The 15,234-nt window shown below is 42.7% G+C and overlaps 1 protein-coding gene and 1 long non-coding RNA gene across 3 annotated transcripts in view; both read left to right on the top strand.

Annotated features, from left to right (window-relative positions):
- The window catches only part of EXOC2 (exocyst complex component 2), a 79,281-nt gene that overhangs the window by 51,911 nt on the left and 12,136 nt on the right, over window positions 1-15,234 (top strand). For both annotated transcript variants that reach the window (XM_028737849.2, XM_028737850.2), the window contains exon 23: window positions 638-779. In XM_028737849.2, coding sequence (XP_028593682.2) covers window positions 638-779 — 142 coding nt within the window. The remainder of the gene's footprint in view (window positions 1-637; window positions 780-15,234) is intronic.
- LOC144328733 (uncharacterized) lies at window positions 4,329-13,896 on the top strand. Its single transcript, XR_013394027.1, has 2 exons — window positions 4,329-11,033; window positions 11,411-13,896. It is a non-coding gene; the product is annotated as an uncharacterized LOC144328733 (long non-coding RNA).

The following is a 15,234-nucleotide window of genomic DNA, read 5'->3' as shown; positions in this document are numbered from 1 at the left end:
AAATCATACTATATAGACATCTGTGATGTTACAATTTTGTCATTATTATTCCCATTCTTGTTTCAGCACAGCTTCACCTGCATTGAATATAATAAAGGCTTTGATGCACATCATCCATAAGTGCCCAGTCCAACATACTTTTAATTTTGCCCTTTGGTTGTCACACATTTATTCCCGATGCCTTCATGCTGGGGAAGTATTGGAGCCAATGTCCTCTGTTGTGCATTTTGAGAGCCTCGCTGTAAAAGGATTTCTTAGCTGCCCTTCATCTTACTACCAAGTTCCTGGGTCTTCACTCAGTCAGGTTTCTATAAAAAGAAGAGAAATCAATAGGTAGAAGCTTTTCTACGCATGTCCTATCAGGCAGGACAACATCTCAGTCCAAATGAATGATTAAGGAATATATACTATTCTGGCTGGCAAAATATACCATCCATCTGACTTTGAGGAATCTGCCAGCTTCTTATGAAGCTGCTTGGCTCTTTGTTCATTTTTTTAAACAGAAATATTGACTTCCAAAATATACATTGTATAACATTATAAAAGCATTAGATGCCTGGCTTTTTTAGTAAATGAGAGGAGATTTACACACAATAATACTATTGTAAATAATCATCTTTGTACCTTTTTGTTTTAGGTTAGTATGGACTCACTAAAAGAACTTGATCAACGACTGTTTGAAATGTACATTGAACTAAAGGCTGATCCGATAGTAGGCTCACTGGAACCTGGCATTTATGCAGGTTATTTTGATTGGAAAGACTGTCTTCCTCCAACAGGTAGGAATCTTTAAGCCTCTGGAACTGTAGTAGAAACAGATATGATTTTTTAAAAAATAAAAAAAATTATATATCACTACTTAAAGCTTTTTTCCTTCAGTGGATCCATTGTATATAATTCTTAGAATGCTTTTCAAATAACCCATATAATTATAGCATCTTCTATCAGTGCTAATCTCTCTGAATTGTTGTTTTTGTTATCATCCACCTTCATTTTTCATACATTTTTGAATAGTTATGAAAAACAACTTTGCTTTTTTTTTACAAATCCATTATATAAAATCTGGTCACTTGTGTATGATACCAGAATGCCATTGTGTAAGAAAATGTGGGAGAATAGGAGAATAGCACTTTTGAGGGAAGCTTGACCTGACCCACTCCCTCAGATGATAAAAGAAACTGGTATAAACGTGTTTAAGTATAAAATATGTAATGGGTGTTATTTTCAGTATTATTTTTTTAAAAGATCGCTATTCATCAAAGCATATATTTAACAAGCAAATTATCTGTGCCTACTTAGAATTGAGTTTCGTTTAAAAATATAAACACTCAAGGATCTTCAAAGTTATTTAAAGTTTGGTACGTTGTAGTCTAGTGATAGCATCTCTGCCCAGTCTGGGCGCATGCTGAGGCATGCCTGAAGTTCCTGCAGCTACCACCTTGTGGCAGCAGGGAGCAGGAGACCGTGAAGCAGGGACAGTGTAATGTGCCAGAACCAGCATGCAACTTATGCGCAGTTTTGCCCATCGTGCTGATCCTGCTGTTGCCATAAACTTCAGGGATCCTGAAGGTTGCTACATTGGTGGATCTCTCAGTGCGGTTCCTCCTCTCACAATGTTAGCTAATGCAATTCTCAGTTTGCAGCGATATTTTTTAGGCTGCAGTTTTGTCTCCACTTTTACTTAGGAGTAAGCCCCATTGAGCAGAGCAAGGGTTTCTCCCAAGGAAACAGGGATGGGGTGAGGCTGCATGTGTTATGAAACTGAGTGTTCCAGAGTGTCCAATAAGCATCTCTTTGGTCGAGATCCTTTGGCCATCATTGATTTTAAGGCTTGCTGAGTACACCTTGACTTCCTGCCTCAGACACAGGAATCTATTGAGTGCTATCTGGCATTGCACAGGAAGCTTGCTACTGGAAGTAGATTTTTCCTCCAAAATCTACATATGTGCATTGAGGCACATGTACACAGGACTCTTGAAATAACGTATCACTTTTTACCTCCTTTCTACATCCATTTTCCACACTAATTTTCAAGCATATTCAATATAACATAGGTCCAGGTCTACTGACATTTAAGTCATGCTTTGCTGAAAGTAGTGGCAATAGTGAAGATGTGTGAAGGTTTATGTATGCATATGAACCGCTTGATTACTCAGTACTTTCGGACGTGCCGCTGCTGTCCTTGATCAAATGAAGTGTGGTACATCTGTATTTCGCTTTCTGCAGTAGAGCTTCAGCGTTTGACCTAGATTAGATGGCATACTTAAATCTATAGCAAACTGTTGCTTGGCTAAGTAGGGCTTAGGAACTGTTGCCACAGATGGTACCATGGGCTGAGCATTGGGAATAGACCAAGGAAACAGAAAATCAGATCCCCTCTCAGCTATGACACTTAGGGCTGTATTCAGTGAAACCATTGTGCTAGTGAAAGCCAGTACAATGATCCCCGCTAGTGTTACAGGATATTAACAGAACTGTTTTTCAAATACAAATTAATGTTAATTGTAAAAACAAATGAAGTCCTTATAGACACCAAAGTCTGAAAGACTTAAAGTAAAAGTGTTTATTACTTGAGACGTCTTCGGGGAAACCTTTTCTCTCTCTTTAGGATATTGCCCCTGCGTCTGCTGAAGTAGCTTTTACCTATGAAATTTTATGTCAGAAATGTGTTAGTGTTTTAAAATACCACATAGCTATTTCCCCCCCCCTTTTTTTTTTTTTTACTTATAGACAGTTTTCAGATCGGTATACAAAATCTGATGCAATCAGGTATCGAGGGAATCAACATACTGGAAAGCAAAAGGGAGGACAGAAGAATAGGGGTGAAAGTTGTCATACGGTTAGCCAGAGTTCTTGGACAGACTTATGTGAATATTTCAGTAAGTTGTAAGATGAGTTCATTCCAATAGTAAATTTGTGATCTGTGATAAGGAGTTGTTATTTCTCACTTGCCTATAATTACTAAGCGCTGTGAGCAGATTAAGAACAAGACTGTCCCTGCCCTCTGGTTTTCAGTCTAAAAGTGAAGACCCCCCAAAGGAAAAAGTAATGGAGACAAAAGAGAGAAACTTGGAAACTGTGGCATCAATCCTTTAAGTTGTGTAGGAATGACCAGCTTGATTGCAAATGGTTCAGAGAGGTGAGGATGGATGCAGTTGAGAGAGAGAAGGAGCCAAATGGCAGCTGATCAGTTACCCCAGCAGAGTTGTCCTAGTTAATCCAGTAGGATCTGATTTGTGTCACCTTTTTCATAATAAATTTGATGTGCAAGTTTGTTCTCTGTGGTGATGTTCGTCCCAGAGTCCCTTATGCACACATTGATATAGTCATCGACTTCCAGTGACATGCCACTGTTGCTCTAACTGTTACCAAGAGATTTAGAATCAGAAATAATAATGTTGGTTGGTTGGTTGGTTTGTATACCCCACCCTTCTGAGTGGGTTGCCCCAGCCACTCTGGGCAGCTTCCAACAAAAATACAGGGGAAAACCCAACATCAACATTTTGAATTGTGCTTGGAAACATACTGGAAGCCAATGTAGATCTTTTAGGACCAGTGTTATGTGGTCTCAGCGACCACTCCCACTCATCAGTCTAGCAGCTGCATTCTGGATTAATTGTAGTTTCAAAGTTACCTCTATAAGGTAGCCCCATGTAGAATGCATTGCAATTGTCCTTGAATAATGTGTGTTTTTGCTCTGACAGGCAACATTCCCAGAGGTGCTAGGCAAGGGATGGCAAGATGGATGGTTTAGTGCCTGTCACTGAGCCAACACTTTGTTTTAGGAACTTGACACAATAGGGTACCCTGAACTATACAACTCCTGTACCTGTCATTTAAATTGGGTTTACTGGGCATTTGAGCTTTCATTGCCATCAAATCTCATCCTTAAAAGTGTACCCCTTGCACCTTTCCACTGATAAGATTTCAGTGGACAGGAGAGGAGGATTTAATCCCGTAAATATAGAATTGTGTAGGGTTGCCATATTTCTAAAAGTGAAAATCCGGACAGAGTTGTTGAGGGTTTCTTTTTGCATTTTTTTGGGGGGGCATAGACCCTGCCACCTTCCCATAGCCTGCCTGATTTTGAGAAGGCAGTGTAAGGGCTCTCGGATGCTTCCGCAGCCCTGGGGCTGCTTTTCCAATGCTCTGTGGAAGCCCTCAGAGGGAGGGAGGAGTCTGGAAAGCAGAGAAAGGCAAAGAATGGAAAGAGGAAGATGGATCCTGGCAGAGGGAAAGAGGGAATGGAAGGAAGAGGGTCTAGAGGAGGAGGGGGGGTACAGGGTGGGGATCCAGACAGGAGGCAAAGGACTGAAAAAGCCATGCAATGGAGAGAGGCTGGGATGGGGGCAAGGGAATGTAGCAGCAGAGAAAGCAAGGGCGAGCATCAGAAATCGCAGCAAGAGGAAAACACTTTAAAAGCAACTTAAAATGTGCACGAGTTTTGCCATCCCAGCAACCCTATGTATGTGGGATGCCATTATAATTTTCATTTTACAGGCTGAGAACAACATGATAACTGGTGACTTGCCCAAGGCCACATGTGTTTGGTGCTGTATCCACAAGAGAGACAGAACCATAAACGGTTGAAGCGGATGTAGGTGAGGAGGAACCTAAGAAGGGAGTCTTTCTGCTCAGAGCCATTTGGCACTGATTCTGCTTAGGGCCAGCCAGTCAGTATGAGTCCTGGTGGCTCAGGGGTGCACAGAGCAGTGATGTAACTATACCATTGCATGTGCAGCTTGCTAATGGCATGGGGCCAAGCAGCCCTAGCACCCACAGAAAGGAACACAATGCTTTACTATGAAATCTCACAAATCATATGAACATACTTGTAGTTCAAGAGGCATTGCTTTCTCCCAAACCAAGCTTCACTGCACTGCCATCTCAGCAGTTTCTCAATATCCAGGATCAATAGTGGGCACAGATGGTGGAATTTTGGTCTTATGGCAGTCCCCTGTGCACAAAAAATATACTAGGCTTAACCACCGTAACTCAGAAATTTTTGAGAGGTGATGAGTAAGAAAAGAAGACAGAATATAATATTCTTTCATTTTGAGGTCACGTTTATTTGGAACTTAAGTTCCTTCTTTCATTATGTGTGCTAATATAATACTGGTTGTTTAAACCCTTCTATCTAAGATTTAAAATGTTGTGTAAATATATAACCCTTGCTTTTATTAACAGGCAGTTGCATGGGCCCAGGGAGATACAATTACCTTCCAGGTATTGACTAAACACTTCACCATGGTTTTTATTTTATTTTATATTCTTTATTGAAAAACAAAAAGTACAAAATTACAAGTGCACAGGGTAAGAAAAGACACAAAAAGAAGAAACAAGAAATAGTACCCTTGAAGAAAACAAAACAGAAAAAGATATTGTGTACCAAAAAAAGACGGGAAATTGTTACTGTAGCTAACCAGACCTTAACCTAATATGGTATTTATAAAAATGAATTCCAAATATTGTTAAATTTATCCATGGCAAGTCTGTGTTTGTATGCAACTTGTTTATGTGTAGCAAGTTTGTACATATCTTCCAGTTCATCAATACCAGTCATTTTGCCATAGGAAGGACACAGAGAGTCCATTCATATGGTCCCTTTGTTAGATTCCTTGTGTTGGGTATATAATTCAAAAGGGTGGTATGGGATGAAAAGAATAAAATGTACAGGTCAGATCCAGTATCATAGACTTCCTCTGTGTGATCTTGGCCCACATATTTTCTCATTGCTTTCTACCCTACCAGATAGAATAATAGTAGGGACACGGGTGGCGCTGTGGTCTAAACCACTGAGCTTCATGGGCTTGCCAATCAGAAGGTCGGCGGTTTGAATCACCGCGACGAGGTGAGCTCCTGTTGCTCTGTCCCAGCTCCTGCCAACCTAGCAGTTCAAAAGCATGCCAGTTCAAGTAGATATATAGGTACCACTGTGGTGGGAAGGTAAACGGCATTTCTGTGCGCTCTGGCACTCGACACGTGTGCCAGTAGCGGTTTAGTCATGCTGGCTACATGACCCGGAAAGCTGTCTGTGGACAAACGCCGGCTCCCTCGGCCTGAAAGTAAGATGAGCGCCACAACCCAATAGTCGCCTTTGACTGGACTTAACTGTCCAGGGGTCCTTTACCTTTACCTTTTTACCTAATACAATAGTTCATGCAGCTCTTCCCCTCCCCACCTCCCAGCTTGTGTGATGATTATGGTGCACAGAATCTGAAGACCTGCAGGCAAGTTGAGTCAAAAAGATTTTGTAGCAGAGGGGGGAGTATTGCACAGCTGCAAAACCCGATTGACCAGAGACAATAGCACCCTGAACTTCTTGGGAAGCAGAGGTGAGATATAAATGCAAATAAATAAAATTAACAATTTATCTGTAGGCGATTACTTTTTTCCCCTGGATGGGCTACCTTGAAGTGACTGCTAAGCTTGACGTTTCCCCCCATAAATAAAGAAATAAAATGAACTGTTTGAATCTTTGTATTGAAGCACAATCATAGCAGCGAACTCCTTTACTACATCAGAGTGTTCTCAGGCACTCTTCAGTTTACAGAGTTGGGTTCACCAGTAAGTTAAACTATGAAAACAGTTTATTGGTGGGCAACAGGAAAAGAACTTGGTTTGTTTTGGGGGTTCCCCCCCAACACATGACTTTAGTAGCTTTCAACATAATGTTTTTCGATCCATAATTTTTTTGGTGGAGTTTTAGGTTTAAAAAAACCTTGGCTGGTGAATTGAATGTAAACCTTAGTCTGGAGCCAAGCTGTAATATTGGGAGATCGAATGATCCATTAACCAGTATAGCAGGGCCATTGTAATAGCAAACATTTCATTATTTTAAAATTTCTCTACACTCTGCTTAGCAATTTCAATTTAATGAAACACTTCACAATTTTATTAATGTTTGGATGAGATTAGAGCTCTGGACTTGTTCTGTAGCTTGGAGTGATTCAGAATTATTAAACCCCTAACTTTGAACTGTGAAAAATCTTCAGCTTTCCAGTTCTTTACTTCATTCATAAGGTTAGATAAGTTCCAAATGTTGAATTTTGAGCTGAGTGCCATAGCTCACACTAAAAAAACAAATCACTTTCCATTCTGCCACTCTCCCAAGTATATAAGATTATGGTTCATTTTGATGATGATTCTTTGGAAGTAGAAAATGAAGCGTGAACTGCTAAAAACATTTAAAGGTTTGTACTAGGAAAGTTTTGTAGTTTCCCTCTGAGTGGAGTAAATAGGAAGCTACTTAGAAACCATGTAGCACATAGTGTGTAAAAGTATCCCATTTTTATCAAAGTTTGCCAGTTCAAGCCTTCTAAACTGCAGTTTTGTCTTATTACCTTGTGGCATTAATTGTTTGCATCTCATTGGGCTCGCTATTAAAATCTTCAAACACATTGAGAGATGACATTCTTTTCAGGAAGCATAATATCTGAACATGCATAATGAGATCTTAATAGGCTGCCAATGTTTGCGCAGACTTTAATGCATGCAATAGTCTTGAGACAAGGATGGGTGTTACAATTTGACTGCAAACTGAGGCTGCAATCCTAATCCTACTTACCTGGGAGTAAGCCTCATTTAATTCAATAGTAAACCTGGGTAAACCTGATTAAGATTGTGCTGTAAATAACTGAACCCATTAATGCACACAGAACACATAAACTCCCATGGCCCAGTTCTCTCTTCCCCAAGATTCCTTGTGCGTGTGATTCCATGCAGACAATCCCCTTTGGACTGGAAATACATGTGTGCGCTCTTGAGATTGAGCCACTGCAGCTGAATTTCTGTGATCCCACACACCACATACGTCCTTTCTGTGTGGGACAATCTATTGGGCACATATATATTCCATTTGTGCTTGTGGTGCAGCAAGTATGTACATGTATTTGCTTACATGCATTCCTGGCCCCCATGATCTTCCCATTACTTTTCTGAAATAGAAGAGTAAATAGAGTTTTGACATATACTCATATATGTGTCTGTTGCACTGTATACTTTACATGCAGTGGCAGAGTGTTTGACATTGTGCATATGGAATTCACAATTTCATCAGCACAAACAGTATCCTTGGCACCGTCTGTATTACTTTGTTTCACAACAGGTATACACCATGCGATTGTGAGCAAATCCGTAGGCAGTTTGCAGAAATTCGAAGTGGTTTACAAAAGTCCACCTTTAAAAAAAATTCCCTAATTCATGTTTGTTCAGATCTTGGGATGTCCGAAGCCTTCATTCTGTGTTTGAAATACCTCTATGCACCTAATACCTAGAAACCCACTGGTTTTTAATTAATCCAGTTCTGCTCCTGTACCAGGAACTGATCTTTTAACATTTGTGTTGGGTCTACACACACACACACACACACACACACACACACAATGATAAATAGTCCTGAGTGTTCAGCAGCGGTAGCATGTATTTGGTCTTAGTGATTTTGTTACAAAGGAACAAATGAAGCATCCAGTTTCTCACAGTGGCCAGCAAGATGCCTATGAGAACCCCAGGGCATGAGAGGAATAGCCCTCACCAACGATTGCTTCTGAGCAACTAGCATTCAGAGGCCTCCTCCTCTGATCCTGGACTAGTAACCATTGATGATCTTATCCCCCCACAAATTCCTGCAATTGTCTTTTAAGTGGTGACCCTCACTACCTGGTGGTGTAGGAAATTTCAAGGTTTAATTATGCCCTATATGAATAAGTATTTCCTTCTGTCTGTTCTGAATCATAGCATCCAGTGTTGCAGTGTGGTTTGAGCTAGTACTGGGAAGACCAGGGTTCAAGTCAATTAGGAGCCTCACTGGGTGGCATTAGGCTGAGAGATAGTGACTGGCCTAACCTGCTTCACTAGGTTGTTGTGAGAATAAAAGAGAGGCGAGGAACCATGTGTGGCATGCCAGCTTGAACTCCTTGGTCCATTTGCCCCTTTGGGTCTATGTCTGCTAATGTTAGGGAGATTAATTTGAAAATGGTCCACCACAGGTTTTTAACCCTGATCTGACTACCACAAATTGTAGTAGCTATTTCCCCCTTATGCTAGCAGGCTTGTAAGGTACAAGGAACATACTGGCAGATGTAACTGTGTACACAAGTTCTGGAAGCAGATTGTAACAGAAATTAGTATTATTATTGGCACACGGGTAACCTTGAACCCCAAGTTATATATTTTAGTGGGGTGGGAGAGCTGAAAATAATGCCAAATATATTTCACATTGGGCAACTAATGTGCCCCTTTGGTTTCAGATAGCACATGGGTAGACAATAGCCTGAGACACAAATTTTCACAACCTTCTAGCGCATGGGTAGGCAAACTGAGGCCTGATCTGGCCCAATTGCCTTCTCAATCCAGCCCGCAGACGGTCTGGGAATCAGCGTGTTTTTACATGAGTAGAATATGTGCTTTTATTTAAAATGCATCTCTGGGTTGTTTATGGGGCATAGGAATTTGTTCATTTCCCCCCCAAAAAATATAGTCCAGCCCCCCACAAGGTCTGAGGGACAGTGGACCGGCCCCCTGCTGAAAATGTTTGCTGACCCCTGATCTAGCAGCTGTGGGGGCTCATTTACCAGAAGTAATGTATTCAGCATTAACTCGGAAAGTGTATCCTCAAAGTGTATACTCCTTGGAGGCTTAGTTTGGTCAGAATCAAGAACAGTCATACCTTGGAAGTCAAACAGAATCCATTACGGAAGTCCGTTCACTTTACTGCTTTGGGTGAATGATGAAAACACACCTCTTTACTCTGGTCTTTGGCACTTGAGGTGTATATTTTTAAGACCCGCCCTACTTTTGCAATTGTGATTTGTTTTAAACTGTTTTTAATGTTGAAGTTTTAATTGTAATTTGTTCTGGGACCTTAGGTTGAAGGGTGGATAATGGTGTTGTTGTTATGTAACAGATGAAAACCTAGGCTGCTTGAGGATTCTCATTTCTCAGAGACAACTCGTAACACAATAAAAGGGACAGAATGGTTGCCCAGTTACCCAGCTATTCTGACTTGGTTGCCTATATTGAATTTTTCCAATTTTTTTGCCCCAAACCCAATGTACTATAGCCTCTGTCTCTCATCAAAGGTTTTGGCATTTTTATGGCCATGCAAGGAGAAGACAAGTATTTCAGAGAGAATTAGGCTTCTGTAATCTCCATCACATTCCAGGCATTTTCCCCCAGATGAAGCCCTTTTTCAGATCAATGGATTCATTTTCTTATTTTTCTAAAAAGTAATATTCATAATGTTTGAGTGACAACCAAACTAAATTCATAAACATTCCATATCTCTAAGCCCATTCTTCATTTGCAAAATTGCTGTCATTTCATCTTGTAAAGGCTATGACAGGTTATTATTATGGCAACAGCTAACAGCTTTATGGATTTATAAGCGCCTATCACTTTTCAGCTAGTTTGTGTATTGAAGATTTTCATATAATTTTTTATAAAATCATAGCGATGGGAGGGTTTGGAGAAAATAACACCTTGCACCCAGAGGATGGTTTATGTTCATAAAAAGAAATAGTGGATTAAATGCCCAAACACTAAAGCATTATTTTTTGTTTTGTTTTGGTGGGTGGCAGCTTTTTTTAAATAAAAAGTGGGTTTAAATTAAGATGTACCTATTACTGATATGTTTATGAATAAGCACTCTCTGCTTATAGAGTGGTGTTGTAAAGTAGATATTTAAGTAACTTAGTTTGTGTCTTTCAAACCAATGAAGACTGCTGATAGCATTTTAAAAAATGAATAGAGGCACCAGATTGGGGAAAAGATGCATAGTTAAGCTCTTTGCATCTTCCATAGAGGTGCGTATCAACAGAGATGGGTCCTCCAGCGCCTCTTGCCTCAAAAGAGCATGGCACCCATTTCCAGATTAAACCATGCCAGTGGCTTAGCCAGTGGTAGAAGTCAGCCAGCAACCTGCATCTCATATGGTTTGCACTTGGGTGTCTACTGGAGAAAGCAATTCCTGCTATTGAAATGTTGCTTGCGCTCACAAAATCAGAGTGTTAGATCCAGCCTACATGTGTGGGTAGGTACGCGGGTGGCACTGTGGGTAAAAGCCTCAGCGCCCAGGGCTTGCCGATCGAAAGGTTGGCGGTTCGAATCCCCGCGGTGGGGTGCACTCCCGTTGCTCGGTCCCAGCGCCTGCCAACCTAGCAGTTCGAAAGCACCCCCGGGTGCAAGTAGATAAATAGGGACCGCTTACTAGCGGGAAGGTAAACGGCGTTTCCATGTGCGTCTCTGGCTCGCCAGATGCAGCTTGTCACGCTGGCCACGTGACCCGGAAGTGTCTCCGGACAGCGCTGGCCCCCGGCCTCTTGAGTGAGATGGGCGCACAACCCTAGAGTCTGTCAAGACTGGCCCGTATGGGCAGGGGTACCTTTACCTTTACCTTTACATGTGTGGGTAGAATTCCTCCTGCAGGACTTGTGCTGGCCAAAGCGGGAAGTTGGTTTTTATTGGCTCCCCCTACATTTCCTGTCAGAGGACCATCCAGAACTTTGTGACGGGTGGTGCTGGAGCGTTTGGGATCTCTGCAGGAACTCAGTACCTTTTTGTACAAAGTAGAAGGCTTTCTGCTTGCAGGAGAGCAATGAAAACCCCCTTTTTTTAAAAGCTCAAAGCAAGGAGAGAGAAAAGAACCCTAGGGTATTTATAGCAACTGTTTTCTTCAAGTTATTTTTGTCAGGCTACAACTACGTTAGAATTAAGGAGTTAAAAACAGGAAATGTGATTAAAGTGGTGGGTAGTCCCTCCAAAGACTTTCCAGAGCTGGCCTACATGTTCACATTTTATTTTTCTAGCTACTATGATATCAAAGCAAAGTGATGCAGAGCATCTTGAGATCCTGCTATGATCAGTGGAGGAATATTTCCATTAAAAGCAGGAAATGGCTCATAGAAGAAAATACTTCCTTCCTCATGCAGATGATCACCATTCACTTCCAGTAAATGTTTTAAGCAAACTGTAACCTCTTCATTCTGGATTTCTGTGCATTTTGTTCAGGTTCTAAATTACAGTCAGGGTCAACCTAAACATGGCCACTCTAAATCTGCTTTTTCCTTTGCTCTTGGAAAGTTTATTCTCTTGAAGAGGAACAAAATTATAATCAAGGGTCTGTGAGCATAAGTATGGAGGGCAGTGGCCTTACATTGCAATTATTAGTTTTATTCATGCGGCACCAGTTTACAAGTAATTGGCATATTCATAAAATCCCGATTTTGATTGTTCCATTTTCCAAGAAATTTAAAGAAACCCTTTTAAGGTTTTACAGTGCGGTCTTTCAGCCGAAGACGTCAGTGAGGTTAGTATCACAGCCTCAGATTTGACAAAGTGCTTCCTCTTTGACTTCCAGAGGCTGTACCAGTTGAAATTGTTGACACTTCAGAAAATCACATGCTCTTACTCTTTACTTGATTGGAACATGCCTAGTCCCTGTTCTCACAATCATTACCATGGATTTGAATCAGCACCCCATATGTTAAATGCTGAAGTGCCCTTGAGCATTCAGTATCCTTTCATCCTTTCAATGCGTGTTTAGAGGCATTTCTCCAACTTCCTCCTTAATCCTTGGCTGATCCAGCATTGGTTGGCAAGAGTGCCACAAATTTGCACGGGTGTCCCAGTCCATTCCAGGCATGGGGAACTGTTTACTGAGGTCTATTTTGTGTCCCCATTGTGCAGGAAAGCACAGGGAAGACCAGCACATTGCAGTTTTCTAGCAGCTGGCTGAAGCTAGAATGATTGCACAGTCACTGACATGATCAGGGTCATCCTTCAAGCGTTCTTTGGAGTAGTCTATTCCCTTTTGCCTTTGCTTAGCATTGCAGTGAAATATACGGTCCTGGGGCAGATCCTGCCTTCAGTCCCCACCAGGCAAGACTGAATGCCCCTGGAAACGTGACCTTGTTGAATCCCACGCACCCTTACCACCACATCCCAGTGTGGTTTAGAAAGAGCTGCTGCTCTGTCTTTGTATATATATTTCAGAGAACTCCTGCTGTTCTTATTCAATTGTCAATGTAGAATTACTGCATGGATTCCTCCGCAAGGAAGATGCTTGCAAAGCCATGGAGCATGCAGTCCTGCTGGCTATAGGCCAGCACCAAACAGGAGTAAATCATTTTTCAAATAAAACACCTGTCAGGGGCTCAGGGACTGAGCCACAGGAGAAGGAGGAGATGGAGAGCGAAGGGGAACAATTGGAGGGGAGCGCAGGAGGGTATGACAGTGACCAGAGAGATTCCCTGAGTCTCTCCAGCGAATCAGAAGATTCCCAGAAGGAGGCCCCCAGGGTCAGGGCAAGGGGGGCCAGTGGGGAGTCGCCAAGCGGCAGCTGGAAATCAGGGCTAGCTTCCCCACCAGAGCGCAGCGGGGGGGAAGAATCCCACAGATTAGAACAAAAGCCTCCTCCTGCAGGAGGAGAGAGTGAGGCAGGACTGACCACGCCTCCGTCAGAGAGTGGGGGGGGGGGCGGAGGAGAGAGCAGGGCCGGCCAGCCTCCCTGAAGGAGAAAACAGTGAAGAGAGCAGTGTAGCCGTTAGGAGGAAAGTGGGCGGCTGGGCGCGCACGCCAAGTTCAAATGTAGAGGCGCGCGGGACAGCAGAAAATCCGGATTGGGAGCCAGGTCCCAAAGCCCGCCGGAGACAGGGGGAGGAGTCAGAAGAATCTGCCTCCGAAGAGTCCAGGAGGGTTGGAACCCCAGAGGACAGGAGGACCCGGAGGAGAAAGGAGCAGAGGGAGGAAAGGAAGAGGTGGAGCAAAGCTCGGGTCTTGAACTGGTGTAAAGGAGGGGCGGATTCAGACGGAGCTTCGCCGGTCTAAGGACTCAGACGTAGCGCTGCGCGCCACGGATGTCAAACCAACAATGAACCACAATAAAGACTTTTGTTTATAAAGAGCAACTGGCGTTGGTCCTTTGTGAGCTGGGACCTGAGGCAGCCGCTGACAACACCCTTTAAAAACAACAACTGTCTATGCATTAGCTCTGCACCCCAAATTGATTTATGGCCAGATCTGGGTCAGGTCACTTGTTCGCCAGGTCAGTCCGGGTCATGGCCCTGATGTCTACAAATAATAAATGCTAGACTGGGAGACCCAGAAAGTCAGCACAGCCATACAGTGCCCATGGCAGAGGAGAATGCTGTTGTACTCAGGTCCTGCCTGCAGACATCCCATAGACATCTCCTTGGCCACTGTGGGAACAGGATGCTGGCTGAGGTGGGCATTGATTTGATCCTGCAGGGCTGTTCTTTCAAATGCTGGGATTGAATTTGATTTTGCTAAAAGCTGCATATGAGTAGTTCATTTTTGCTTGTGGCTGGATCAGGAGGCTGGCTGGTTGAGGACAGGATTCTGGATAGTTGAACATTAGCCTGAACCTACAGGACGATTCTAATGTAATGCTATGCTACCTGCCCAGCCAGTAATGTGGTATCTTAGTGAAGAATCAGGTGTATTTTCCCCCCTTCTCTCTCTATCTCATCCATTTTCCTACTGAGGCGAATACAGCAGTCTATTTTGTGTGTCCCTGGGGAATTTCCCAGTCAGACTTCTACCTTCTGCTAAACGAGTCAGAAGGCATGTGGGTGGGGACAGTTCTGTCAAATACCATGACATCAGATCTGCTGCCTATGTCTGTCTTTGCGTGTAGAAGGTTATGGTTTTTATAACTTGCACCTTCATCAGAAATACCTTGTTCATCACCGACTGACAAAAAAACCCCACTTGATTTACAAGGCTTCCTTTTCTTTTAAGGCAGTTAGGAAGACTTGATAAAAACCCATGTCACAAAGCACAATAGTCACAGGTTTTTACACTGACCTGCACATTAATTGGGAGTGGTATTCAACTATGTTTTACTCAGAACAAATCTGTTGAATTTGATCTGACTTCGTTCATCTCCGTGGGGTCTACTCTGAGGAAATAGCACCCTTTCTGCACCTCAAGGTGTGTTGCCTCCACCTCCGTTTATTTTCTTCTTTTCTTTCGTTGGGGGCGGGTAATGGAAAGACTCATTTTCACAGCATAATGTGATCACTGCTCCTCTTCGCTGAACTGGGGAAGTGGCAAGGAAAGAAGCACTCCAACTGAAGGCCATACCTAGGGGCAACTTGGCGCAGCATTCCTCACACAGCGTATCAAATTTGGCAGGCCTCCACCTGTAAGAATTAAGCCGTCACATGAAATTGACAAGATGGCTTTAGAGCTCTTAGGGCCATGAAGAGTAGTGTG

The sequence above is a fragment of the Podarcis muralis genome, chromosome 8 (genome assembly GCF_964188315.1).
Source record: "Podarcis muralis chromosome 8, rPodMur119.hap1.1, whole genome shotgun sequence".
Classification (NCBI taxonomy): domain Eukaryota; kingdom Metazoa; phylum Chordata; class Lepidosauria; order Squamata; family Lacertidae; genus Podarcis; species Podarcis muralis.
The sequence above is the reverse complement of the archived record's forward strand: the minus strand, read 5'-3'. Positions and strand labels throughout refer to the sequence as shown.